This window comes from Poecilia reticulata, chromosome 9 (genome assembly GCF_904066995.2).
Source record: "Poecilia reticulata chromosome 9, P_reticulata-male-v2, whole genome shotgun sequence".
Lineage (NCBI taxonomy): Eukaryota > Metazoa > Chordata > Actinopteri > Cyprinodontiformes > Poeciliidae > Poecilia > Poecilia reticulata.
The window spans coordinates 35,454,951-35,479,011 of NC_088838.1; the positions used below are offsets into that span (position 1 = coordinate 35,454,951).

At 55.5% G+C, this 24,061-nt stretch overlaps 3 protein-coding genes across 5 annotated transcripts; 2 read left to right on the forward strand and 1 right to left on the reverse strand.

The window, feature by feature from the left end:
- The first annotated feature begins 216 nt into the window (after positions 1–216).
- On the forward strand, positions 217–13,313 carry ak8 (adenylate kinase 8). 2 transcript variants are annotated; one of them, XM_081611081.1, is made up of 15 exons: positions 217–354; positions 1,023–1,154; positions 1,282–1,366; positions 1,522–1,571; positions 1,660–1,734; positions 5,286–5,354; positions 8,715–8,796; positions 8,872–8,943; positions 9,016–9,216; positions 10,855–10,977; positions 12,368–12,457; positions 12,525–12,666; positions 12,741–12,821; positions 12,913–13,042; positions 13,127–13,313. In XM_081611081.1, exons 2-15 carry the CDS (start codon positions 1,071–1,073, stop codon positions 13,214–13,216), a joined length of 1,374 nt encoding a protein of 457 aa, XP_081467207.1. In that variant the 5' UTR covers positions 217–354; positions 1,023–1,070; the 3' UTR covers positions 13,217–13,313. The 2 variants fall into 2 exon arrangements, with proteins under 2 accessions (XP_081467207.1, XP_081467208.1); XM_081611082.1 differs by having other exon boundaries at positions 257–354; positions 995–1,154.
- Positions 13,314–14,924: 1,611 nt separating this feature from the next.
- On the forward strand, positions 14,925–21,251 carry ddx31 (DEAD (Asp-Glu-Ala-Asp) box polypeptide 31). 2 transcript variants are annotated; one of them, XM_017303405.2, is made up of 21 exons: positions 14,925–15,895; positions 16,058–16,179; positions 16,488–16,568; positions 16,635–16,771; positions 16,844–16,919; positions 17,219–17,262; positions 17,338–17,408; positions 17,490–17,599; positions 17,670–17,711; positions 17,930–17,994; positions 18,096–18,215; positions 18,283–18,389; positions 18,457–18,647; positions 18,718–18,864; positions 18,935–18,994; positions 19,576–19,626; positions 19,700–19,839; positions 20,283–20,367; positions 20,443–20,554; positions 20,628–20,883; positions 20,984–21,251. In XM_017303405.2, exons 2-21 carry the CDS (start codon positions 16,066–16,068, stop codon positions 21,096–21,098), a joined length of 2,124 nt encoding a protein of 707 aa, XP_017158894.1. In that variant the 5' UTR covers positions 14,925–15,895; positions 16,058–16,065; the 3' UTR covers positions 21,099–21,251. The 2 variants fall into 2 exon arrangements, with proteins under 2 accessions (XP_017158894.1, XP_081467206.1); XM_081611080.1 differs by lacking the exon at positions 16,058–16,179 and having other exon boundaries at positions 14,925–16,057.
- Positions 21,252–21,270: 19 nt separating this feature from the next.
- barhl1a (BarH-like homeobox 1a) lies at positions 21,271–24,055 on the reverse strand. The gene is made up of 3 exons (XM_008402779.3): positions 23,714–24,055; positions 22,843–23,035; positions 21,271–21,837 (listed from the first exon to the last, which is right to left on the reverse strand). The coding sequence occupies exons 1-3, from the start codon at positions 24,027–24,029 to the stop codon at positions 21,633–21,635; spliced, it is 714 nt and encodes a 237-aa protein (XP_008401001.1). The 5' UTR covers positions 24,030–24,055; the 3' UTR covers positions 21,271–21,632.
- Positions 24,056–24,061: the final 6 nt, after the last annotated feature.

A 24,061-nucleotide genomic window follows, 5' to 3' on the forward strand; every position in this document is an offset into this window, starting at 1 on the left:
TCAGTAATTCATTTTAGACATCTTGAATTAAAGTCGATGGTAAATCTGACGTCATTTCGACTAGTCAGAATGTAATTAGAGATATCTCAAATAGTTACTTTGTCTAGTCGAAATATAAGTAGAGATATCGTAAATCGCTGAAACGTCTAGTCACAAAACAATTTGAGAAATCTGGAATGTAAGGGCAGTGAAACCGAATTTATGTTAAAACGGCTTGCCATACCCTCTCAGCACGTTTACCCATGACGTCATTCCATAGCAACAAGCTAACGCGTCTCAGCAACTGCCAGTCAGACCTGAAGAGGAAAGTTCGTCCGCTTTTGTTTGCATCTCGTCCAGAACCAGAATCCAGAGGTAAACACGGCGTTGAAGTTCGGAGGAAACCCGATTGGGTTCGGTACTTTGGTTCCGAATTAAAGGAAACCTTTACGGAGCTGGTTCTGGTTCTGTTTGCGCTCAGGTTCGCTTTAGCCGTGACGGCTTGTTTTACATCATGACTCTAAATATGATTTTGTTGATGACTTATTGGGCCGATCGGAACATTTCGATGACGCAGTTTGTTATCTGAACTATGACCTCACTATGATGCTGGAGAGCAGGAAGGAGCTCCTGTAGCGGCCAGTGTTGCAGACACTGCTGAACCCTCTGAGTGAAGGGTTAGGGTTAACCGATCACCTCCAGAGGCAGCAGTTACCATGGTAGCCGTTTTCAGCAGCCGTTACCATGGTAACAGCCCGGTAGCGGAAAGGACCTGGCCGTAAACTTCATGTCAGTAAATTTCTGTAACTCCGTCATCAGATTATTTCACGTCATACGTTACAAACCAAATCAGACCAATAAAATGAAAACTGGTTCTGTAAGCTGCCAAACGGGCCTGAGCAGAACCTGGTTCTGGCCCAGTGTGGCTGTAAACGGTGCTGCCCAGAGGATGAGGTCTGTGTGTATCAGCAGGCTGACCTTTAACCTTTACCCTGAGGTTAACCACGGCCCCCAGGGGCCACAACCTGACGATGTTATCTCAGGTTCTCAGGTTTTCTCCGTGTTGCGTTCACTGACCTCGGCAGCGTGGGATGGATGAGACCCTGAAGCCGCTGAGGATTCCTCCTCAGATCAGCGTCTACGCAGACAAACACAACGTGTCCCACCTGGTGGAGGTAACAGCGCCACCTGCAGGCTCTCATGTCTAATGGCCGCCCGCCGCTGACCTGCTGAGTGTGTGTGTGTGTGTGTGTGTGTGTGTGTGTGTGTGTGTGTGTGTGTGTGTGTGTGTGTGTGTGTCAGAGCATGGTGACCAGCCTGCTGATGGAGCAGCCAGACGATCCGATCTCCTACCTCATCACCTTCTTGCAGAGGCTCAGCCTGGACAGTGAGTGTCAACAGGGTCGGTCTGGTTCTGTTGGACCCAGACGGCAGCGGAACCAGGACCGGGTCAGCCCGAGCTCGGGTTGACCCGGTCCTGGTCTGGACCGGGCCGCCGACCACCAGGGGGCTCCACTCACCGGGCCGTGTTCCTCTGCTCAGGTCCCAGGGTGCTGCTGCTCGGCCCGCCTGCTGTCGGCAAACACATGCTGGTCGGTTCACGTGACATCACTTCCTGTTATCACTTCCTGTCCATCTTCTGCTCCTCTCACTGGTTCCTCTTCTTCTGTGGTTTACCAGGCGAAGACGCTGAGTAATGAACTGAGAGCCATTCACCTGACCGCCGAGAGTTTGCTGAAGGGACTCAGTGAGGAGGTAAGAACCAGAGGCCACGCCCACTTCCTGTTATATCAAAGGCCACGCCCACTTCCTGTTATATCAAAGGTCACGCCCACTTCCTGTTATATAGAAGGCCACGCCCACTTCCTGCCATATCGAAAGACCCGCCCACTTCCTGTTATATCGAAGGCCACGCCCACTTCATGTTATATTTAAGGCCACGCCCACTTCCTGTGACCAGCAGGTATGTTTTATCCTGGTCCTCCAGGCTCCCAGCCCCAGTTCTGGTCCCTGGTTCTCCTCCCAGCTGCAGCACAGGATTTGAGTTGGTGGCTGCTGAAGAGGCGTTTGCTGATTTGTGGTCATCATGTTGAAACAGTTCCGATGGGCTCACCACCTGTCGAAGGGGCCAAAGGGGTCGGGTGCATTGTGCTATGGGCGGCAGCTGAGGGAGGGGACCCTGACGGTCTGATCCTCGGCTGCAGAAGCTCTTGGGACGTGGAACGTCACCTCTCTGGTGGGGAAGGAGCCGGAGCTAGTGTGCGAGGCTGAGAGGTTCCGGCTAGAAATAGTCGGCCTCACCTCGACACATGGCTCTGGTTCTGGAACCAGTCTCCTTGAGAGGGGCTGGACGTACTTCCACTCTGGAGTTGCCCACGGTGGGAGGCGCCAGGCAGGAGTGGGCATACTTGTTGCCCCCCATTTGGGCGCCTGTACGTTGGGGTTCACCCCGGTGAACGAGAGGGTAGCCTCCCTCCGCCTACGGGTGGGGGGACGGGTTCTGACTATTGTCTGTGCTTACGGGCCGAACAACAGTTCCGATTACCCACCCTTCTTGGAGTCCCTGGAGGGGGTACTGGAGAGTGCCCCTCCTGGGGACTCCCTTGTTCTACTGGGGGACTTCAACGCTCACGTGGGCAATGACAGTGAGATCTGGAGAGGCGTGGTTGGGAGGAACGGCCCCCCCGATCTGAACCCAAGCGGTGTTCTGTTGTTGGACTTCTGTGCTCGTCACGGATTGTCCATCACGAACACCGTGTTCAGGCATAAGGGCGTCCATATGTGCACTTGGCACCAGGACGCCCTAGGCCGCAGTTCGATGATTGACTTTGTCATCGTTTCATCGAATTTGCGGCCGTATGTCTTGGACACTCGGGTGAAGAGAGGTGCAGAGCTGTCCACTGACCACTACCTGGTGACGAGTTGGCTCCGGTGGTGGGGGAGGAAGCCGGTCAGACCTGGCAGGCCCAAACGTGTAGTGAGGGTCTGCTGGGAACGTCTGGCGGAGTCCCCTGTGAGACGGAGCTTCAACTCCCATCTCCGGCAGAACTTCGAACACGTTCCGGGGGAGGTGGGGGACATTGAGTCTGAGTGGACCATGTTCCGTACCTCCATTGCCGAGGCGGCCTATCGGAGCTGCGGCCGCAAGGTTGTTGGTGCCTGTCGCGGCGGCAACCCTCGAACCCGTTGGTGGACACCTTCGGTGAGGGATGCTGTCAGGCTGAAGAAGGAGTCCTACCGGGCCTTTTTGGCCTGTGGGACTCCAGAAGCAGCTGATGGGTACCGACGGGCGAAACGGCATGCGGCTCGGGTTGTCGCTGAGGCAAAAACTCGGGCGTGGGAGGAGTTTGGAGAGGCCATGGAGACAGACTTCCGTACGGCTTCGAGGCGATTCTGGTCCACCATCCGGCGTCTCAGGAGGGGGAAGCAGTGCAGCACCAACACTGTTTATAGTGGGGATGGTGTGCTGCTGACCTCAACTCGGGACGTTGTGGGCCGGTGGGCAGAATACTTCGAAGACCTCCTCAATCCCACCAACATGCCTTCTGTTGAGGAAGCTGAGCCTGGGGACTCTGGGTTGGGCTCTCCAATCTCTGGGGACGAGGTCACCGAGGTGGTCAAAAAGCTCCTTGGTGGCAGGGCCCCGGGGGTGGATGAGATCCGCCCGGAGTTCCTTAAGGCTCTGGATGTTGCAGGGTTGTGTTGGCTTACACGACTCTGCAATATCGCATGGACATCGGGGGCAGTTCCCCTGGACTGGCAGACTGGGGTGGTGGTCCCCCTGTTTAAAAAGGGGGACCGGAGGGTGTGCTCCAATTACAGGGGGGTCACACTCTTAAGCCTCCCTGGTAAGGTCTATTCAGGGGTCCTGGAGAGGAGGGTCCGTCGGATAGTCGAACCTCGGATTCAGGAAGAGCAGTGTGGTTCTGGTTCTGGTCGTGGAACACTGGACCAGCTCTACACCCTCAGCAGGTCCTGGAGGGTTCTGGGAGTTCGCCCAACCAGTCTACATGTGTTTTGTGGACTTGTAGAAGGCGTTCGACCGTGTCCCTCGGGGGGCCCTGTGGGGGGTACTCCGGGAGTATGGGGTACCGGGCCCTTTGATACGGGCTGTCAGGTCCCGGTATGACCGGTGTCAGAGTCTGGTCCGCATTGCCGGCAGTAAGTCGGGCTCGTTTCCGGTGAGAGTTGGACTCCGCCAAGGCTGCCCTTTGTCACCGATTCTGTTCATTACCTTCATGGACAGAATCTCTGACCAGCCGAGGTGTTGATCCGTTTTGGTGGCCTTAGGATCTCATCTCTGCTTTTTGCGGATGATGTGGTCCTGTTGGCTTCATCAGATCGTGATCTGCAGCTCTAATGGAGCGGTTCGCAGCCGAGTGTGAAGCGGCCGGGATGAGGCTCAGTGCCTCCAAATCCGAGGCCATGGTCTTGAGCCAGAAAAGGGTAGAGTGCCTTCTCCGGGTCAGGGGGGTCGTCCTGCCTCAGTGGAGGAGTTTAAGTATCTGGGGATCTTGTTCATAATGAGGGAAGAAGGGAGATCGACAGGCGGATTGGGGCAGCGTCTGCCGTGAAGCGGGCGCTGTACCGGTCCGTCGTGGTGAAGAGAGAGCTGAGCCAAAAAGCGAAGCTCTCGATTTACCGGTCGATCTACGTTCCCACCCTCATCTATGGTCATGAGCTTTGGGTCATGACCGAAAGAACGAGATCCCGGGTACAAGCGGCCGAAATGGGTTTCCTCCTCCGCAGGGTGGCTGGGCTCTCCCTTAGAGAGAGAAGCTCGGTCATCCGGGAGGGACTCAGAGTAGAGCCGCTGCTCCTCCACGTCCAGAGGAGCCAGTTGAGGCTCGGGCATCTGGTCAGGATGCCTCCTGGACGCCTCCCTGGTGAGGAGTTCAGGTCCCACCGGGAGGAGGGGAGACCCAGGACACGCTGGAGGGACGATGTCTCTCTATGGCCTGGGAACGCCTTGGGGTTCCTGGAGGACCTGGAAGAGGCTGGAGAGGGAAGTCTGGGCCTCCTGAGGCTGCTGACCCCGAGACCCGACCCGGATAAGATGGATGGATGGATGTTGAAACAGGGGAACCTCAGGAACCTCATGTGGATAAATCTGCACACAGAAAGGTTCTGGATCCTGATTGGTTCTATAAAACCTGACATTCTAGAACATGTCTGTGGGTTCTGGTCGAGTCCAGTTCTTGTCTTGACAGCCTGATGGTCCCGCCTCCTCTCCTTGCTCCCTTCTTATGCCTCCACCTCCGCTGTGCTCCAACATGGTGTCACATGACCTGCATGTCTCTGTCCAGGAAGATTCTGCTGAGGTTCTGGTCCAGCAGCTGCAACAGAGACTGAAAGAGACGGACTGCTTTCACAAGGTGAGTCCAGGAGAACCGGGTTCAACTGCTGCTGTTCTGCTACCACCCAGTAGAACCAGCAGAACCAGGATTCTGCAGGGTTCTGCTAGTTCGGCCCTAATGGATCCATGTTTCACAGTATAGCTCCATGCGCGCTCCCTGATTAATGCTAAGGGCTATTAGCATCCCACAGGGTGACCAAATGTCCTCTTTTTCCCAGATATGTCAACTATCACGTTCTTTTCATCTGGTGGATTTCCCTTATTGATGAAAATGTTTTCATTGTTAACTGAAGGAAGCCGATGTTTTATTGGCCTTTCTCTTCACTGCTGTTCACCACAAACAGGTGCATTCAGGTGGCAGCTGTTCACCGTTAGCATGTTAGCTGGCTGAGTTCACCGTTAGCATGTTAGCTGGCTGAGTTCACCGTTAGCATGTTAGCTGGCTGAGTTCACCGTTAGCATGTTAGCTGGCTGAGTTCACCGTTAGCGTGTTAGCTGGCTGAGTTCACAGTTAGCATGTTAGCTGGCTGAGTTCACAGTTAGCATGTTAGCTGGCTGAGTTCACCGTTAGCGTGTTAGCTGGCTGAGTTCACAGTTAGCGTGTTAGCTGGCTGAGTTCACAGTTAGCATGTTAGCTGGCTGAGTTCACCGTTAGCATGTTAGCTGGCTGAGTTCACCGTTAGCATGTTAGCTGGCTGAGTTCACCGTTAGCATGTTAGCTGGCTGAGTTCACCGTTAGCATGTTAGCTGGCTGAGTTCACCGTTAGCATGTTAGCTGGCTGAGTTCACCGTTAGCATGTTAGCTGGCTGAGTTCACCGTTAGCGTGTTAGCTGGCTGAGTTCACAGTTAGCGTGTTAGCTGGCTGAGTTCACAGTTAGCATGTTAGCTGGCTGAGTTCACCGTTAGCGTGTTAGCTGGCTGAGTTCACAGTTAGCGTGTTAGCTGGCTGAGTTCACAGTTAGCGTGTTAGCTGGCTGAGTTCACCGTTAGCATGTTAGCTGGCTGAGTTCACCGTTAGCATGTTAGCTGGCTGAGTTCACCGTTAGCATGTTAGCTGGCTGAGTTCACCGTTAGCATGTTAGCTGGCTGAGTTCACCGTTAGCATGTTAGCTGGCTGAGTTCACCGTTAGCATGTTAGCTGGCTGAGTTCACCGTTAGCATGTTAGCTGGCTGAGTTCACCGTTAGCATGTTAGCTGGCTGAGTTCACCGTTAGCGTGTTAGCTGGCTGAGTTCACAGTTAGCGTGTTAGCTGGCTGAGTTCACAGTTAGCATGTTAGCTGGCTGAGTTCACCGTTAGCGTGTTAGCTGGCTGAGTTCACAGTTAGCGTGTTAGCTGGCTGAGTTCACAGTTAGCGTGTTAGCTGGCTGAGTTCACCGTTAGCATGTTAGCTGGCTGAGTTCACCGTTAGCATGTTAGCTGGCTGAGTTCACCGTTAGCATGTTAGCTGGCTGAGTTCACCGTTAGCATGTTAGCTGGCTGAGTTCACCGTTAGCATGTTAGCTGGCTGAGTTCACCGTTAGCATGTTAGCTGGCTGAGTTCACCGTTAGCATGTTAGCTGGCTGAGTTCACCGTTAGCATGTTAGCTGGCTGAGTTCACCGTTAGCATGTTAGCTGGCTGAGTTCACCGTTAGCGTGTTAGCTGGCTGAGTTCACAGTTAGCATGTTAGCTGGCTGAGTTCACCGTTAGCGTGTTAGCTGGCTGAGTTCACAGTTAGCGTGTTAGCTGGCTGAGTTCACAGTTAGCATGTTAGCTGGCTGAGTTCACCGTTAGCATGTTAGCTGGCTGAGTTCACCGTTAGCATGTTAGCTGGCTGAGTTCACCGTTAGCATGTTAGCTGGCTGAGTTCACCGTTAGCATGTTAGCTGGCTGAGTTCACCGTTAGCGTGTTAGCTGGCTGAGTTCACAGTTAGCATGTTAGCTGGCTGAGTTCACCGTTAGCGTGTTAGCTGGCTGAGTTCACAGTTAGCGTGTTAGCTGGCTGAGTTCACAGTTAGCATGTTAGCTGGCTGAGTTCACCGTTAGCGTGTTAGCTGGCTGAGTTCACAGTTAGCGTGTTAGCTGGCTGAGTTCACTGTTAGCGTGTTAGCTGGCTGAGTTCACAGTTAGCGTGTTAGCTGGCTGAGTTCACCGTTAGCGTGTTAGCTGGCTGAGTTCACCGTTAGCATGTTAGCTTGCTGAGTTCACTGTTAGCATGTTACCTTTATCCTCCCTCATGTCGTCGACTGTCATGTGACTGATTGGTGGCTGCAGCCTCACGCGCCCTTCCACAGTTCTACCAACGCAGCGCTGTCCTCTCCTGAGTGAGTGAGTGTAGGTCCCCTCTTGGAAATGACCCTGTTTTAGGGTCAGGGGTCGCAGTTAGGACTAAGGTGTGAATTGACTTTTGGTTGGTTAGGGCTAGGTATGTGATGGTTAGGGTTAGGAAAAGGGTTAAGGTTTAGGCGATAGAAATGAATGGACGTCAATGGAATGTCCCCTGTTGGATAGCTGCGTACGACTGTGTGTGTGTGTGTGTGTGCGTGTGTGTTCCAGGTGTGTGTGTGTGTGTGTGTTCCAGGTGTGTGTCTGTGTGTGTGTGTGTTCCAGGTGTGTGTGTGTTCTTTGATATGCTAATAGCTGTTTTTGGCTCCAGGCTAAACTCTGAGTGACGCTTTATCTGCTCTGAACAGACGATGAATCAGGACGACACGCTGCTGCTGGGACATGACTCACCTGTCTGTCTGCTCACCTGTCTGTCTGCTCACCTGTCTGTCTGCTCACCTGTCTGTCTGCTCACCTGTCTGTCTGCTCACCTGTCTGTCTCAGGTGACGCTAAAGTTTGGACTGAGACATGCAGCTTTTCAGAGATGTGCAGCTCAGAGGCTGCTGGTGAGCACAGTGGACCGGTTCTGGTTCTGGTTCTGGTTCTGGTTCTGTAGGTCATCACAGTGCAGGTGAACTTCTGCTGTCAGTGGTTCTTCCTGAACCTGACAGGTGGCGCAGGGGTTCAGCACAGTCCCCATATGGAGGCCTCATGTGGCTGTCGCAGGTTCGATTCCCGGCCTCTGCTGCATGTCTCCCGTCTCTCATAACCTCTAAGCCGAGACAGCCTGAGGACTCACTGACAGAACCGGGCCGGAGCTAAAGCATCGGGTCGCACTCATCTGGACTGGATGGTCTCTGGGAGCTCCAGAGGTTCTGGTACTGTCGGGTCAGAACCAGGAAACAATGGTTCCAGGTTCTGGTTGGACTTGATGGAGAAAGCTAACTAGTTCTGATCCAGACTCAGTAACAGAACCGGAGCCAGCATCTTCCTCAGCATTTCTAGCTGGGTCTAATAGAACCGCTGAGGTTCTGTTAGACCCAGCATCAGGAGGTTCTGTTGGCCGTTCCAGGGCTGGGTGCTGGTCGGGATCCCTCAGACCCGTGTCCAGGTTCTGCAGCTCCAGCGGGCCGGAATCATCCCAGAACACGTTGGTAAGAACCGATGAAGCCTCCCAGCCGGGCCCGTCGGACCAGCAGCTGATCCGAAAGGTTCTCCTGTGTTGGCAGTGATGCTGGAGGCTCCAGAGGAGGTTCTGCTGCAGAGGAACCACGGCAGGTTCACCGACCCGGTCACTGGAGGTGAGTCCGGCTCGGTCCGGCCCCGTCACAGGACATCAGAACCTGAACCTCAGCATCACTTCCTGTCCCCAGACGTCTACCATCAGCTCTTCGTCCAGCCGGAGAACGACACCATCAAACGGCGCCTGGAGAAGGGGCGGAGCCTGTCTGACCAGCAGCTATTGGCCAAGGTGCAGCACTACCGCTGTGAGGTCACAGCTGTGAAAGCGGCCTATCAGCACGTCCTGAAGGTCTTCAACGCAGACCAGCCTCCTGCTGACGTCTTCCAGCAAGGTAGCCGACGGAGGGGGCCTACTTCCTGTTGCCTCCGTCTTCCTTCCTGTTGCCTCCGTCCTACTTCCTGTTGTCTACGTCCTACTTCCTGTTGCCTTCGTCCTACTTCCTGTTGTCTACGTCCTACTTCCTGTTGCCTCCGTCCTACTTCCTGTTGTCTACGTCCTACTTCCTGTTGCCTTCGTCCTACTTCCTGTTGTCTACGTCCTCCTTCCTGTTGTCTACGTCTTCCTTCCTGTTGCCTCCGTCCTACTTCCTGTTGCCTTCGTCCTACTTCCTGTTGTCTACGTCCTCCTTCCTGTTGTCTACGTCCTACTTCCTGTTGTCTACGTCCTACTTCCTGTTGCCTCCGTCCTACTTCCTGTTGCCTTCGTCCTACTTCCTGTTGACTCGGTCTTCCTTCCTGTTGCCTCTGTCCTACTTCCTGTTGCCTTCGTCCTACTTCCTGTTGCCTTCGTCCTACTTCCTGTTGACTCGGTCCTCCTTCCTGTTTCCTCTGTCCTCCTTCATGTTGACTCTGTCTTCCTTCCTGTTGCCTTCGTCCTACTTCCTGTTTCCTCCGTCCTACTTCCTGTTTCCTCCGTCCTCCTTCCTGTCGCCTCCGTCCTCCTTCCTGTCGCCTCCGTCCTCCTTCCTGTCGCCTCCGTCCTCCTTCCTGTCGCCTCCGTCCTCCTTCCTGTCGCCTCCGTCCTCCTTCCTGTCGCCTCCGTCCTCCTTCCTGTCGCCTCCGTCCTCCTTCCTGTCGCCTCCGTCCTCCTTCCTGTCGCCTCCGTCCTCCTTCCTGTTGCCTCCGTCCTCCTTCCTGTCGCCTCCGTCCTACTTCCTGTCGCCTCCGTCCTCCTTCCTGTCGCCTCCGTCCTCCTTCCTGTTGCCTCCGTCCTCCTTCCTGTTGCCTCCGTCCTCCTTCCTGTCGCCTCCGTCCTCCTTCCTGTCGCCTCCGTCCTCCTTCCTGTCGCCTCCGTCCTCCTTCCTGTCGCCTCCGTCCTCCTTCCTGTCGCCTCCGTCCTCCTTCCTGTCGCCTCCGTCCTCCTTCCTGTCGCCTCCGTCCTCCTTCCTGTCGCCTCCGTCCTCCTTCCTGTCGCCTCCGTCCTCCTTCCTGTCGCCTCCGTCCTCCTTCCTGTTGCCTCCGTCCTCCTTCCTGTTGCCTCCGTCCTCCTTCCTGTTGCCTCCGTCCTACTTCCTGTTGTCTACGTCCTCCTTCCTGTTGCCTACGTCCTACTTCCTGTTGCCTCCGTCCTCCTTCCTGTTGCCTCCGTCCTCCTTCCTGTTGCCTCCGTCCTACTTCCTGTTGCCTCCGTCCTCCTTCCTGTTGCCTCCGTCCTCCTTCCTGTTGCCTCCGTCCTCCTTCCTGTTGCCTCCGTCCTCCTTCCTGTTGCCTCCGTCCTACTTCCTGTTGCCTCCGTCCTCCTTCCTGTTGCCTCCATCCTCCTTCCTGTTGCCTCCGTCCTACTTCCTGTTGCCTCTGTCCTACTTCCTGTTTCCTCCGTCCTCCTTCCTGTTGCCTCCGTCCTCCTTCCTGTCTGTTTCCTTCTGGCAGTCACCTGATCAGTTGAAGTCCCCCTCAGAGTTCTGGAAGCAGCAGTCGGGTTCTGATCCGACCCAAACTGAACCTGATGTCTGTCTCTGCTGGTCCCACAGCTCTGACCTTCGTCACGACCCGACGTCACTTCAGAACTCCAAGAATAGTTCTGGTGGGCCCGTCAGGGTCCGGAAAGAGCCACCTGGCCCGGCTGGTGTCTGAGAAGTACAAAGTGGTGGATGGTAAACACAGCTTCTGACCCGGTTCTGACCCGGTTCTGACCCGGTTCTGACCCAGTTCTGACCTGGTTCTGACCTGGTCTTGACCCGGTTCTGACCTGGTCTTGACCCGGTTCTGACCTGGTTCTGACCTGGTCTTGACCCATTTCTGACCCGGTTCTGACCTGGTTCTGACCCGGTTCTGACCTGGTCTTGACCCAGTTCTGACCTGGTTCTGACCCAGTTCTGACCTGGTTCTGACCTGGTTCTGACCCGGTTCTGACCTGGTTCTGACCCATTTATGACCCGGTTTTGACCTGGTTCTGACCCGGTTCTGACCTGGTCTTGACCCAGTTCTGACCCATTTATGACCCGGTTCTGACCTGGTTTTGACCTGGTTCTGACCCGGTTCTGACCTGGTCTTGACCCAGTTCTGACCTGGTTCTGACCCAGTTCTGACCTGGTTCTGACCTGGTCTTGACCCAGTTCTGACCCGGTTCTGACCTGGTCTTGACCCAGTTCTGACCCGGTTTTGACCTGGTTCTGACCCGGTTCTGACCTGGTCTTGACCCAGTTCTGACCCATTTATGACCCGGTTCTGACCTGGTTTTGACCTGGTTCTGACCCGGTTCTGACCTGGTCTTGACCCAGTTCTGACCTGGTTCTGACCCAGTTCTGACCTGGTTCTGACCTGGTCTTGACCCAGTTCTGACCCATTTATGACCCGGTTCTGACCTGGTCTTGACCCAGTTCTGACCCAGTTCTGACCCAGTTCTGACCCGGTTCTGACCCAGTTCTGACCCGGTTCTGACCTGGTCTTGACCCAGTTCTGACCTGGTTCTGACCCAGTTCTGACCTGGTTCTGACCCGGTTCTGACCTGGTCTTGACCCAGTTCTGACCTGGTTCTGACCTGGTTCTGACCCATTTATGACCCGGTTCTGACCTGGTCTTGACCCAGTTCTGACCCAGTTCTGACCTGGTTCTGACCCGGTTCTGACCTGGTCTTGACCCAGTTCTGACCTGGTTCTGACCCATTTATGACCCGGTTCTGACCTGGTCTTGACCCGGTTCTGACCTGGTCTTGACCCGGTTCTGACCTGGTCTTGACCCAGTTCTGACCCATTTATGACCCGGTTCTGACCTGGTTTTGACCTGGTCTTGACCCAGTTCTGACCTGGTTCTGACCCAGTTCTGACCTGGTTCTGACCCGGTTCTGACCTGGTCTTGACCCAGTTCTGACCTGGTTCTGACCCAGTTCTGACCCGGTTCTGACCTGGTTCTGACCCATTTATGACCCGGTTTTGACCTGGTTCTGACCCGGTCTTGACCCAGTTCTGACCTGCTTCTGACCCATTTATGACCCGGTTCTGACCCAGTTCTGACCCGGTTCTGACCCGGTCCGTCTGCCTCCAGTGAGCTGCGGCGGCCTGCTCCGGTCGGTGGTCTCTGACGGTTCTGCTCTGGGAACTCAGATTCAGCCCTACATGGATTACGGCCGCCCAGGTGAGTTCAGAACCGTCTCTGAGTTCTGTGGTTCTGGACGGGCTGGGTTCTGATCGCCTGTGCTCAGTCCCAGACTCCCTTCTGGTGCCGGTTCTGGAGGCCCGTCTGAGTCAGGTGGACTGCAGCTGCAGAGGGTGGATCCTGCACGGCTTCCCCTGCGACATGCAGCAGGCCAAGAGCCTACACGAGTCCCAGTACCAGCCCAACAGGTACCGAACCAGAACCAGAACCAGAACCAGAACCCATAGTTCTGCTTCTGTCACCTGCTCCTCCTCTTCCTCAGAGTCTTCTTCCTGGCGGCCAGTAATGACGTCTGCATGCAGCGGCTCTCCCTCAGAGGAACCGACCCCATCAGCGGCGAGAGGTCAGCCGCAGGTCCAGCCGGGCCAGAACCCGGGCCAGAACCCGGGCCGGGTCGTGCAGGTACCAGCTCATGATTGCGTTTGGGCCTGCAGGTACCATGCCGTGACCCAACCAGCCCCCAGCTCTGAGGTCCAGGACCGGCTCCGGACGGCTCCGTATGACGACAGCGGGGCGGTGACCAAGAGGCTGAGGCAGTTCAGGTTCAACTATGAAGGCCTGCAGGTAACCATGGCAACAGCTGTCATTTGCTGACCCGAGACATGGATCCGGATCAGAACCAGCAGAACAACCTGTGTCTCTGTCCAGACTGTTTATCCAGATGCTATTCACCTGGACGCCGACCAGGACCCACACACTGTGCTGGAGTCTCTGGAGAGCCGCCTCTACACCACCTGAAACCTGGACACAGCTGGACTCACCTGGACTCACCTGGACGCACCTGGACGCACCTGGACGCACCTGGACACAGCTGGACTCACCTGGACACAGCTGGACTCACCTGGACTCACCTGGACTCACCTGGACTCACCTGGACGCACCTGGACACAGCTGGACTCACCTGGACTCACCTGGACGCACCTGGACTCACCTGGACGCACCTGGACTCACCTGGACTCACCTGGACACAGCTGGACTCACCTGGACTCACCTGGACTCACCTGGACGCACCTGGACGCACCTGGACTCACCTGGACGCACCTGGACACAGCTGGACTCACCTGGACTCACCTGGACGCACCTGGACTCAGCTGGACTCACCTGGACGCACCTGGACTCACCTGGACTCAGCTGGACTCACCTGGACTCACCTGGACTCAGCTGGACTCACCTGGACGCACCTGGACTCACCTGGACACACCTGGACTCACCTGGACACACCTGGACACAGCTGGACTCACCTGGACACAGCTGGACTCACCTGGACGCACCTGGACACAGCTGGACTCACCTGGACACAGCTGGACACAGCTGGACTCACCTGGACACACCTGGACTCACCTGGACACAGCTGGACGCACCTGGACTCACCTGGACACAGCTGGACTCACCTGGACTCAGCTGGACTCACCTGGACGCACCTGGACACAGCTGGACTCACCTGGACACAGCTGGACACAGCTGGACTCACCTGGACACAGCTGGACTCACCTGGACTCACCTGGACACAGCTGGACTCACCTGGACTCACCTGGACACAGCTGGACTCACCTGGACACAGCTGGACTCACCTGGACTCAGCTGGACTCACCTGGACGCACCTGGACACAGCTGGACTCACCTGGACACAGCTGGACACAGCTGGACTCACCTGGACACACCTGGACTCACCTGGACACAGCTGGACGCACCTGGACTCACCTGGACACAGCTGGACTCACCTGGACTCAGCTGGACTCACCTGGACGCACCTGGACACAGCTGGACTCACCTGGACACAGCTGGACACAGCTGGACTCACCTGGACACAGCTGGACTCACCTGGACTCACCTGGACACAGCTGGACTCACCTGGACTCACCTGGACACAGCTGGACTCACCTGGACACAACTGGACTCACCTGGACTCACCTGGACACAGCTGGACTCACCTGGACTCACCTGGACTCACCTGGACACAGCTGGACTCACCTGGACTTGCTTGGGCAGAATGAAGGAACTTGATGTTATAAGTTGTTTGGTTTTTAATAAAATCATTTTTGCTCTGCTGACTTCTGGTTCTGGTTCTGGTTCTGGTTCTGGTTTTGGTTCCAGTTCTGGTTCTGGTTCTGGTTCTGGTTTTGGTTCTGGTTCTGGTTCTGGTTCTGGTTCTGGTTCTGGTTCTGGTTCTGGTTCTGGTTCCAGTTCTGGTTCTGGTTCTGGTTCTGGTTTTGGTTCCAGTTCCGGTTCTGGTTCTGGTTCTGGTTCCGGTTCTGGTTCTGGTTCTGGTTCCAGTTCTGGTTCTGGTTCCAGTTCTGGTTCTGGTTCTGGTTCTGGTTTTGGTTCCAGTTCCGGTTCTGGTTCTGGTTCTGGTTCTGGTTCTGGCTCTGGTTCTGGTTCTGGTTCCAGTTCTGGTTCCGGTTCCATCAGATTTGCAGGAGGATCCAAAATAATTTGTGTTTAATGAAAGATTCTGAACCAGTGATTCCGGGTCGGCCCTGGTTCCTGTCGAACATTAGACTCAACAGAACCTTCAGGCCCAGTTTCACCAGAACCAATCAGAACCAAATCTACTGGGAGGGAAAGAGAGCATGGGCGTGTCTCCGTTTCTGATTGGACAGAAACCAGGAAGTCCTCCAGCAGAGGCAGACGGACCCAAACTGGTTAAACCCAGAATGTTCTGGATGTTTAACCGGGTCAGAACCATCATCACACTGAGCCGTGACCCAGTTAGACATTGATAATGGTTCTGATGGCTGAGATGGCAAGGTCCAAACAGGTCTTTGTTGGTTGGTGAGGGTAATGGAACCAGAACCAGCTGAACAGCAGCCTGGTTCTGGTTCTGATCCAGTAGCAGACGGTCCAGGCTGTAGAACCGAGCCTGAGCGTCCCGGAGTCCTGGACCTTTGGCCCCTTCCTGTGTCTTAATTGTTACAGCCTTAATCAGGTCAAAGGTTAAAGACAGGAAGTGATCAATAGTATCAACAGTTCTGAGTTATAATATCTCGATAATCTCAGATTATTCCTCAGGTTCGTCCTGATTTCAGCATAAACTCCTCCCAGCGCAGCCAACTACACAGCGAGGCGGCGGACCGTCAAAGAGCAGACCCACTGAGGAAACCTTCCAGAAGGCGGGGCGTCCGTGACGTAGCAGGAAGAGGCTCCCACGTGTTATATTGTGTGTCCGCACAGTTTTCTTAGTGAGGATTTACTTCTGTTTCATTTGTTTTTATTTTAATCCACGTTTCGACAGACCGGAGGTCAACAAGCTCGTGCAGGTCATTGTTAAAGATGGCGGATATTTCCTGTGCGGCGAAGAGAGGAGCTGCAGAACGTCCGTAGGAAAAAGTCTGTTTAAGGATTCTTTAGACTGGGTCCGGCTCGAGCTCCAACACCTGCAGTTGATCCCTGAACACCTGGTTCTTGTGTCAGTTACAGGTAGATCGATCCACTGACGTCACACGGGAGATCTTGGTTTAAAGGAAACGGTTTGAGTTAAAATCTGACGGTTTTTGCATGAAGTCTGGTCCGACCGGATTCTTCTTCACGTGCTCTGTTTGGCTCTGTAGAGCGAGGACTCACCTGTTCTCTGTCATACAGGTACGTCGATGACGTCATCAGCAGAGCAACAGCTGTGTCTGAACATCTGCAGTGTTCCTTCATCATCATCATCATCACTGTCCTGCAGCAGGAAATGGGCGAAACACAAGAAATGGACCTCAGTGAGTCAGAACCAGCAGAGCCAACGGAACCCAAACCAACCAATCAGAACCAACGGAACCCAGAACCTGAAAATGGGTGGATGTTGGTCCAACAGGAGAACCCGCTCAGATTCAACCAGAAACGGACTGCTGTGGTTCTGATGGCGGCCATGTTTATTCTGAAAGTCTTTAAGGTGGTCAGTTGGTTCTGGTTGGCTCTGGTCTCAGTTGGTCCAGCAGAGGTCCGGTCTGTGGGGAGGTTCTGGTCCAGTACCAGCCCGGTTCTGGTCCAGTACCGGCCCAGTTCTGTTAAACTGATGTTTCTACAGAAAAAGCAGAAACCAGAGAAGAAGAAGAAGAGCTTCATCTCCCCAGAGGAAGAGGAGGATGATGAAGAGGCTCCCCTGCAGGTGATGCTCTCTCTCACGTCAAGCTCTTTTCTTCTTCTGTGGTATTAAAAAAGGCGTGCTGTTTAGGCCCCGCCCCCTGAGCTGACCCACGGACCACCACAGAAGAAGAGGAGGAGGAAGGAGGAGGTGAAGGAAGGAGGAAGTGGCAGCATCAAGACTTCCTCTCTGTTCAGACACAACCCAGAGATCCCAGAGATCCTCAGGTACGCTCCGCTCCGATTGGCCCGACTCGGCTGCTGCTGATTGGCCGGCTGACGTCCTGTTTCCTCCCCCAGACCGGCCGTCGCCCAGCTGAAGGAGAAGGTTTTCACCTCCGCCTCCTTCTCAGACCTCCACCTGCACCCCCACCTGGTAACACACCTCTGCTGTATTCGGCTCTGATTGGTCGGTTTGCTGGGAAAGCTCCGCCCTGAACGCGTGTTTGATCAGAGCGCTGTCTCCCCCTGCTGGACGACCTGCAGGCTTCTGTCCAATCAGAGAGCAGGCTTCTTTGACCTTTGACCTGAAAGACCTGCTGCAGACCCAGTCAGGGCTGGTTCTGATCGGACCTCCGCCCGGTGTCTGTTTCTATCTGACTCAAACCGGGTCAAGGTGTTACCGTAGCAACCAGTGATGTCAGAGAGCTCTGATTGGCTGTGTGCTTCCTGCAGGTGGCGACACTCAACAAGGTTCTGAACGTCTCCAGACTGACCAGGTGGGTTGGACCGGACCGGAACCAGGCAGCCCTGTGGGGCGTCTGACCTCTGACCTCTGACCTGTGTGTGTGCAGCATTCAGCAGCAGACCATCCCGGCTCTCCTTTCCGGACGGGACGCAGCGGTCCGGTCCCAGACCGGTTCAGGTGAGATCAGAACCTCCCAGCGGAACCGGACCTGAACCGGTCCTGTGGTTCTGCAGAACCTGACGGTCCCCTCTGTCTCAGGGAAGACGCTGTCCTACGCCGTCCCGCTGGTCCAGCGCCTGCAGGCCTCCGAGCCAAAGGTCAGCAGGTCGGACGGCCCGCTGGCGCTGGTCGTGGTTCCGACCCGAGAGGTTGGTTCCGCCTTCTTCGCCGGTTCTGGTGATCCGATCGGACCTCTGACTGACCTCTGCTCTGTTCCAGCTCGCCCTGCAGACCTACAACACCTTCCAGAAGCTGCTCAAGGTACCAGAACCCGAACCCAGTTACTGGACCAGAACCAGAACCCAGTTACAGAGAGGGAGCAGCACTGGGTCCTGATCAGCTGCAGACAGGGATCCTCTGGTTCTGGTTCCTATGTGAAGTGATCCCAGCTCTGGTTCTGGCCATGAAGCAGTTACTTTGGGTTCTGAGCCGCTGGAACCCGATGGTTCTGACTTGTCTGGTTCTGGTTCTGTCTGCAGCCGTTCACCTGGATCGTTCCTGGCGTTCTGATGGGAGGAGAGAAGAAGAAAGCGGAGAAGGCCAGGTCCGGTCTGGTCCATCAGAACCTCTGGCTGGTTCTGGTCGTTAGCGGGTCGGTGCCTGCTGGACTGAGGTTCTGATGGTTCTGCTGGTTCTGGTCTCCAGGATCCGTAAGGGGATGAACGTGGTGGTGTCGACGCCGGGCCGGCTGGCCGATCACATCCAGAACACGCTCAGCTTGGCGCTCAGCGCCGTGCGCTGGCTGGTTCTGGACGAGGCAGACAGGTGGGTCGGGCCGGGTCGCCGGGTCCAGACCCGGCGGTTCTGGTCTAACCGGTCCTCTGGCTTGCAGGATCCTGGACCTGGGCTTCGACCGGGAGCTGACGGTGATCCTGAACGGGCTGAACAGAACCGGGCCGACCCGGCAGAACGTGCTGCTGTCGGCCACGCTGAGTCCAGGTGAGGCGGCTCGCCGCTGCCCCCGCAGGGCGCCGCCCGCCACGTCCACTAACCTCCTGTGTCGCAGGTGTGACGCGCCTGGCGGACGTCTGCTTGCATGATCCAATCAGCATCAGTGTTTCTGGCCCCGCCCCCTCTGACCCGCCCAGCCAATCGGAGAGCTTCGCTGTTCCCGAGGAGCTGCAGCAGTTTGTGGTTCTGGTTCCCAGTAAGGTCCGGCTGGTTTGTCTGGCCGCCTTCATCCTGGATCAGTGCAAGGTGTTCACATGGCAACCGCTGCTTCGCTGCACCTGGTTGCCATGGAGACCTGACCGCCTGCCACTCTCAGTTCTCTCACAGCAACAAGATCATTGTTTTCGTGTCGAGCTGCGAAGCCGTCGAGTTCCTGCACCTGCTCTTTGGCTCCGTCCTGACCCGGCACGCGGCCAATCAGGAGCTCAGCTTCCTGCGTCTCCACGGCAACATGAGACAAGAGGTAAGACCGCCCCCTGCTGGCCACAGTTTCCATCTCCGTCAGCGTCTCTGAGGCTGTCTCTCCTCCGCAGGAACGCAGCCAGGTGTTCCACCAGTTCTCCGCTTCCGCCACTGGAGTCCTGCTGTGCACGGTGAGCAGAGGGCCACAGGGGGCGCCGCACTGCCACTAGGGGGCCGCAGGGGGCGACGCACTGCCACTAGGGGGCCACAGGGGGCGACGCACTGCCACTGGGGGGCCACAGGGGGCGACGCACTGCCACTATGGGGCCACAGGGGGCGACGCACTGCCACTAGGGGGCCAAAGGGGGCGACGCACTGCCACTAGGGGGCCACAGGGGGCGACGCACTGCCACTAGGGGGCCACAGGGGGCGACGCACTGCCACTAGGGGGCCAAAGGGGGCGACGCACTGCCACTAGGGGGCCACAGGGGGCGACGCACTGCCACTAGGGGGCCACAGGGGGCGACGCACTGCCACTAGGGGGCCACAGGGGGCGACGCACTGCCACTAGGGGGCCACAGGGGGCGACGCACTGCCACTAGGGGGCCACAGGGGGCGACGCACTGCCACTGGGGGGCCACAGGGGGCGACGCACTGCCACTAGGGGGCCACAGGGGCGACGCACTGCCACCAGGGGACTTTAATCAGTCGGTTCGGATCAGGCAGGACTCTGTGACTCTTCTCTTTGCTCAGCTTCCTCTTCCTCTTCCAGGACGTAGCCGCCAGAGGGCTGGACCTTCCTCAAGTCACCTGGATCGTTCAGGTAAACGCACAGTCAGGATGGAAACCCACCAGAACCAGAACCGGGTTAGAGGTCCGTTCCTTCTGTGTTTCAGTACACTCCTCCCTCGTCAACTGCTGAGTACGTTCACCGAGTCGGCCGCACGGCTCGGATCGGAGGAAGTGGAAACAGCCTCCTCTTCCTCACTCCCGCTGAGGCCACCTTCATCACAGAGCTGGCCAATCACAACATCAGGTGGGCGGACCAACAGCTGCAGTCAGCCAATCACTGACCAGCACCCTCAGAAACACATCTGGTACCAGCATCACGGTATCCTGGTACTGTCTGAGAGAGACGGGCGGTAATGGGACCTCACTGCTGGTTCTGACTGGTTCTAACTGGTTCTGACTGGTTCTGACTGGTTTTAACTGGTTCTGACTGGTTTTAACTGGTTTTGACTGGTTCTAACTGGTTTTGACTGGTTCTGACTGGTTTTAACTGGTTTTGACTGGTTCTGACTGGTTTTAACTGGTTTTGACTGGTTCTGACTGGTTTTAACTGGTTTTGACTGGTTCTAACTGGTTCTGACTGGTTTTAACTGGTTCTGACTGGTTCTGACTGGTTTTAACTGGTTCTGACTGGTTCTGACTGGTTTTAACTGGTTCTGACTGGTTCTAACTGGTTCTGACTGGTTGCAGTGTCTCAGAGATGAAGCTGCAGGACGTTCTATCCTGTCTGATGAAGGACGATGCCTTCAAGGGGCGTGGGAAATACCACAGCCAGGTGGGTGGAGCCTTGGAGTGTAGCCTGACCTCTGACCTCAGTGGGAGGACCTCTAACAGTCCCATGTGTCCCCAGACGTCGCCCCAAGCGCTGCAGCAGGACATCAGGGAGCGCGCCACCGTCCTGCAGACACAGCTGGAGGACTTCGTTCACTCTGACGCCCGCTGGGTGCAGGCGGCTAAGAAAGGTACGCTGGTCACATGACCTGCTGGATATGTTGGTGCTGAGCTGTGATTGGCTGACGTGTTGCCGTGCTGCAGCGCTGCAGTCCTTCCTGCGGGCCTACACCACCTACCCCGCCCACCTGAAGCAGGTGTTCCACCTGCGGCGCCTCCACCTGGGTCACACCGCCAAGAGCTTCGGCCTGAGAGACGCTCCGCAGGGCCTGAGCCCCGGCCCGGCCCCCAGGGGCCACGGGGGCCCCTGGGACCGGGTCCGCAGCAGGAACCAGAACCAGGCCGGGAAACGGGCAGGAAACCTGAGGAAGAACCAGAACCAGAACCCGGGGAGGAAACGGTGAATGGCTGATCCTCCGTCTGATACTACATTACCCATAGTTCCCTGCTGCTGTTACTGTGAAAACTCACTTCCTCTGGTTCTGCTCTTCCTCTCTCAGGCTCCATCCGGGTCACAGGGAGGCGGTTCTGATCCGGTCAGAGTTCTCCAGCGGCTTGGAGGGAGGCGGGGCCAAGAAGAGGAGGAAGAGGGGCATCACTGAGGAAGAGGACTGATAATGAAGGTGGTTCTGAACAGAACCGTCTCGGCCCAAACCTCCAGAATCGCTCTGGTTCTGTCAGGCTGGACCGGACCAGCAGACTGGGTTTATCCTCAGAGTGAGGCATCGTGACGCAGAACATCTTTGATCAGATGAATTTTATTTACAATCAAATAAAAAACAGAAAAAAAGTTTCAGGATTTTATTTCTGCACCAAACACATTTCAGATCCGGACCGGTTCTGCAGAACCACAGGGGAGGAACCGGGTCAGAACCGTTTCAGAACAGGGCCTCCAGGTGGTTTGGATCCGGCTGATCAGGATCCAGGAGTTCTGATGGTCCGGTTGGTTCTACAGAACCAGACAAACCCAGAGCTTCAGCACAGAACCTTTTGGACCTTCAGGCTGCAGATCCACAGGTTCTGGTTCTGGTTCCAGACGATAGGCTCCTGTCCAATCAGAAAGCAGCTTTCTTTCCCCTTTGACCTGACCGCTGCAGTTCCAGAACCGCGCCCTCGGCTCCATGGAAACGGAAGGACGCCGGGCTGACATCACGGCGTCCAGGCCGCCCGGTCCGGTTTTAGAGACTGGGTCAGGTTCTGAAACTGACGGAGGACTAACGGTAGGTGGGCGCGGCCTCCGTGCAGGTAGGGGTCCATTGTGGGCGGGGCCAGAGGGAAGTGAGGTGGGAGGAGCATCCAACCAGCCGCAGCCAGCAGGTCCAAACCGGAAGCGGCCTGGCGCTTCCACTTGGTTCTGAAACGGAAATCCAGAGTTAGAACCGGTGTTACATCGATCCAGGTTCCCCTCAGGTCCGGTTCCCCCCCAGTTTAACCCAGGGAACTGATCCCCCAACCCAGCTTTAGGTTATGCTGCACTGAACGTCTAAATCTGCTCCTTGGTCGCATCGTTTCGGGCCTGCTACTGCCTCTAGTGGAGTGGGGTGGTAACACAACTAATATGATTACATTACTAATCAATACCATCAAGTCTTTATTATTTACTATTAATTCTGGCATTACTGGAACCGTAAAAGATAATTCTCTATTTCCCAAACTCACATTTCCAAATAAGATATGAGACTGCTGGCGGTCCGTCCCGCCCCTTCCTGTTTGCTGCAGCGAGGTCCTTCTCCCTCTGTGTGTGTGTGTGTGTGTGTGTGTGTGTGTGTGAGTGATGAGTGTGTGTGTGTGTGTGTGTGTGTGAGTGATGAGTGTGTGTGTGTGTGTGTGTGTGAGTGATGAGTGTGTGTGTGTGTGTGAGTGATGTGTGTGTGTGTGTGTGTGTGAGTGTGTGTGAGTGATGAGTGTGTGTGTGTGTGTGTGAGTGATGAGTGTGTGTGTGTGTGTGTGAGTGATGAGTGTGTGTGTGTGTGTGTGAGTGTGTGTGTGTGTGTGTGTGTGTGTGTGTGTGTGTGTGTGTGTGAGTGATGAGTGCGCAGTTGCAAAAACGTGAAAAAGTCAGAAACACGTTGTTTGAGCCTTCCCGGCGTCCATAGTTCTCCAGATGAGATGCGGAGCGAACCGGATCTGATGGGGAGACGCCTATCAACATGCCGGGTGGTTCCGATGGATCCAGAACCGACCGGGACTGAAATATGGTGAGGACGCATCAGCCAATCACATCGCAGGGGAACTTCCGGTTCTGACCCAGCAGAACTTCCGGTTGTACTCTAAAACCTCTAGGTTCGGTTTCCGAATTCGTGATTTTTATTTACACTTCCTGCTGGAACTGGGTCAGAACGGTTCTGACCCGGCTTACCTGCGGTTCTGGTACCAGGTCTTGACCTGCGTGTCGCTGAGCTGCAGGGACGCCGCGAGCTCCATCCGGTCCTGGACGTTGAGGTACTTCCGGTTCTGGAAGCTCCTCTCCAGCTGGGTCAGCTGCTGCTCGCTGAACGCTGTTCGGGCCTTCCGGACTTTCTTCAGGAGTCCCGGTTCCGGCCCAGCGTGGGCTGAGAGTGGACAGGTGGAGATGATGTCAGACCGGATCAGAACTTCAGCTGGTTCGGATGGGTTCTGTTTAAATATGACGATGGAACCAGTAAAAATAACCAGGTGATTAAGGTTCGGGTTAGACTGGACCGAGCTGCTCTGGGCCGGTTCTGCAGACACAAATTCTTCATCAAGAACGAAAACCGGTCCGGATTGATCCGGTCGCATCGAACCAGAACCGGACCGGAACCGGTCAGAAAACTGCAAAACCGAATTTTCCTCATCAAACTTTGAATTTTTATCTTTATAATTTTATCGCATTTCTGCCTCCAGAACCAGGAGGTCCATTAGAACCGAGCATTTCTGGTCGGAACCAGAACCAGGTCCATTTATCTGAACGGTAATTAAAATATCAGTTCGAATCAGAAGCGATCAGAATATTGATTATCACCAGATTGATGTGAAATAATTTTTATTCCATAAAGTGAAATTTAATAGAAAATTATTTATAATTGTGTTGAAATTGACATGAATCATTTTATGTTGAAAATATATTTTATATTTTTTATATTTAATCATAAATTCGATCAAAATGTGAAAAACATCAAATCTTCAAACTATTTTTTAAAGGACTAAATAAAAAGTATAAATTAATAAAATCGATCAGATTTGTTCCTGAATCTTTTCTGGATTTTTACCTGCGCTGTTTTCCGCCGGTCCAGGTCGGATCGGTTCGGCTCCCGGTTCGGGATGCCCCGGGTCAGAACAGAACCGGCAGTCCGCCAGGATGTCCCGGATCAGGAAGGAGGCGCCGAGGCAGCGGTGCCGGTGGGCCGGACCGGGCAGCGCCGCGCTCTCCCTGCGGGAAACAGGCTCCCTCTGCGGGAACGGAGGCTCCGGGAAGCCGCCGCGGAGCTCCGGAGGGTTTGGCCGGGAGAGGAGCGCTGCGGGCGGCCTGAGCGCCAGCAGCGAGTCGATGAGAAACCTGGAGCGTCCGGAGGCCGGGAGGTCCATGTCCGAGCGGAACCGGGAAAGTTCGATCACAG

Bases quoted from the DNA above. Each gene is read 5' to 3' on its own strand.
- ak8 (XM_081611081.1), top strand. From the start codon at position 1,071: ATGGATGAGACCCTGAAGCCGCTGAGGATTCCTCCTCAGATCAGCGTC. The intron at 10,978-12,367 runs GTAAACACAGCT...GTCTGCCTCCAG, and splicing joins GAAGTACAAAGTGGTGGATG to TGAGCTGCGGCGGCCTGCTC. The intron at 12,458-12,524 runs GTGAGTTCAGAA...GCCTGTGCTCAG, and splicing joins CATGGATTACGGCCGCCCAG to TCCCAGACTCCCTTCTGGTG.
- ddx31 (XM_017303405.2), top strand. From the start codon at position 16,066: ATGACGTCATCAGCAGAGCAACAGCTGTGTCTGAACATCTGCAGTGTT. The intron at 16,569-16,634 runs GTGATGCTCTCT...CGTGCTGTTTAG, and splicing joins ATGAAGAGGCTCCCCTGCAG to GCCCCGCCCCCTGAGCTGAC. The intron at 18,390-18,456 runs GTGAGGCGGCTC...CCTGTGTCGCAG, and splicing joins GTCGGCCACGCTGAGTCCAG to GTGTGACGCGCCTGGCGGAC.
- barhl1a (XM_008402779.3), bottom strand. From the start codon at position 24,029: ATGGACCTCCCGGCCTCCGGACGCTCCAGGTTTCTCATCGACTCGCTG. The intron at 23,036-23,713 runs GTAAAAATCCAG...GTCCACTCTCAG, and splicing joins ACCGGCGGAAAACAGCGCAG to CCCACGCTGGGCCGGAACCG. The intron at 21,838-22,842 runs GTAAGCCGGGTC...TTTCCGTTTCAG, and splicing joins ACCTGGTACCAGAACCGCAG to AACCAAGTGGAAGCGCCAGG.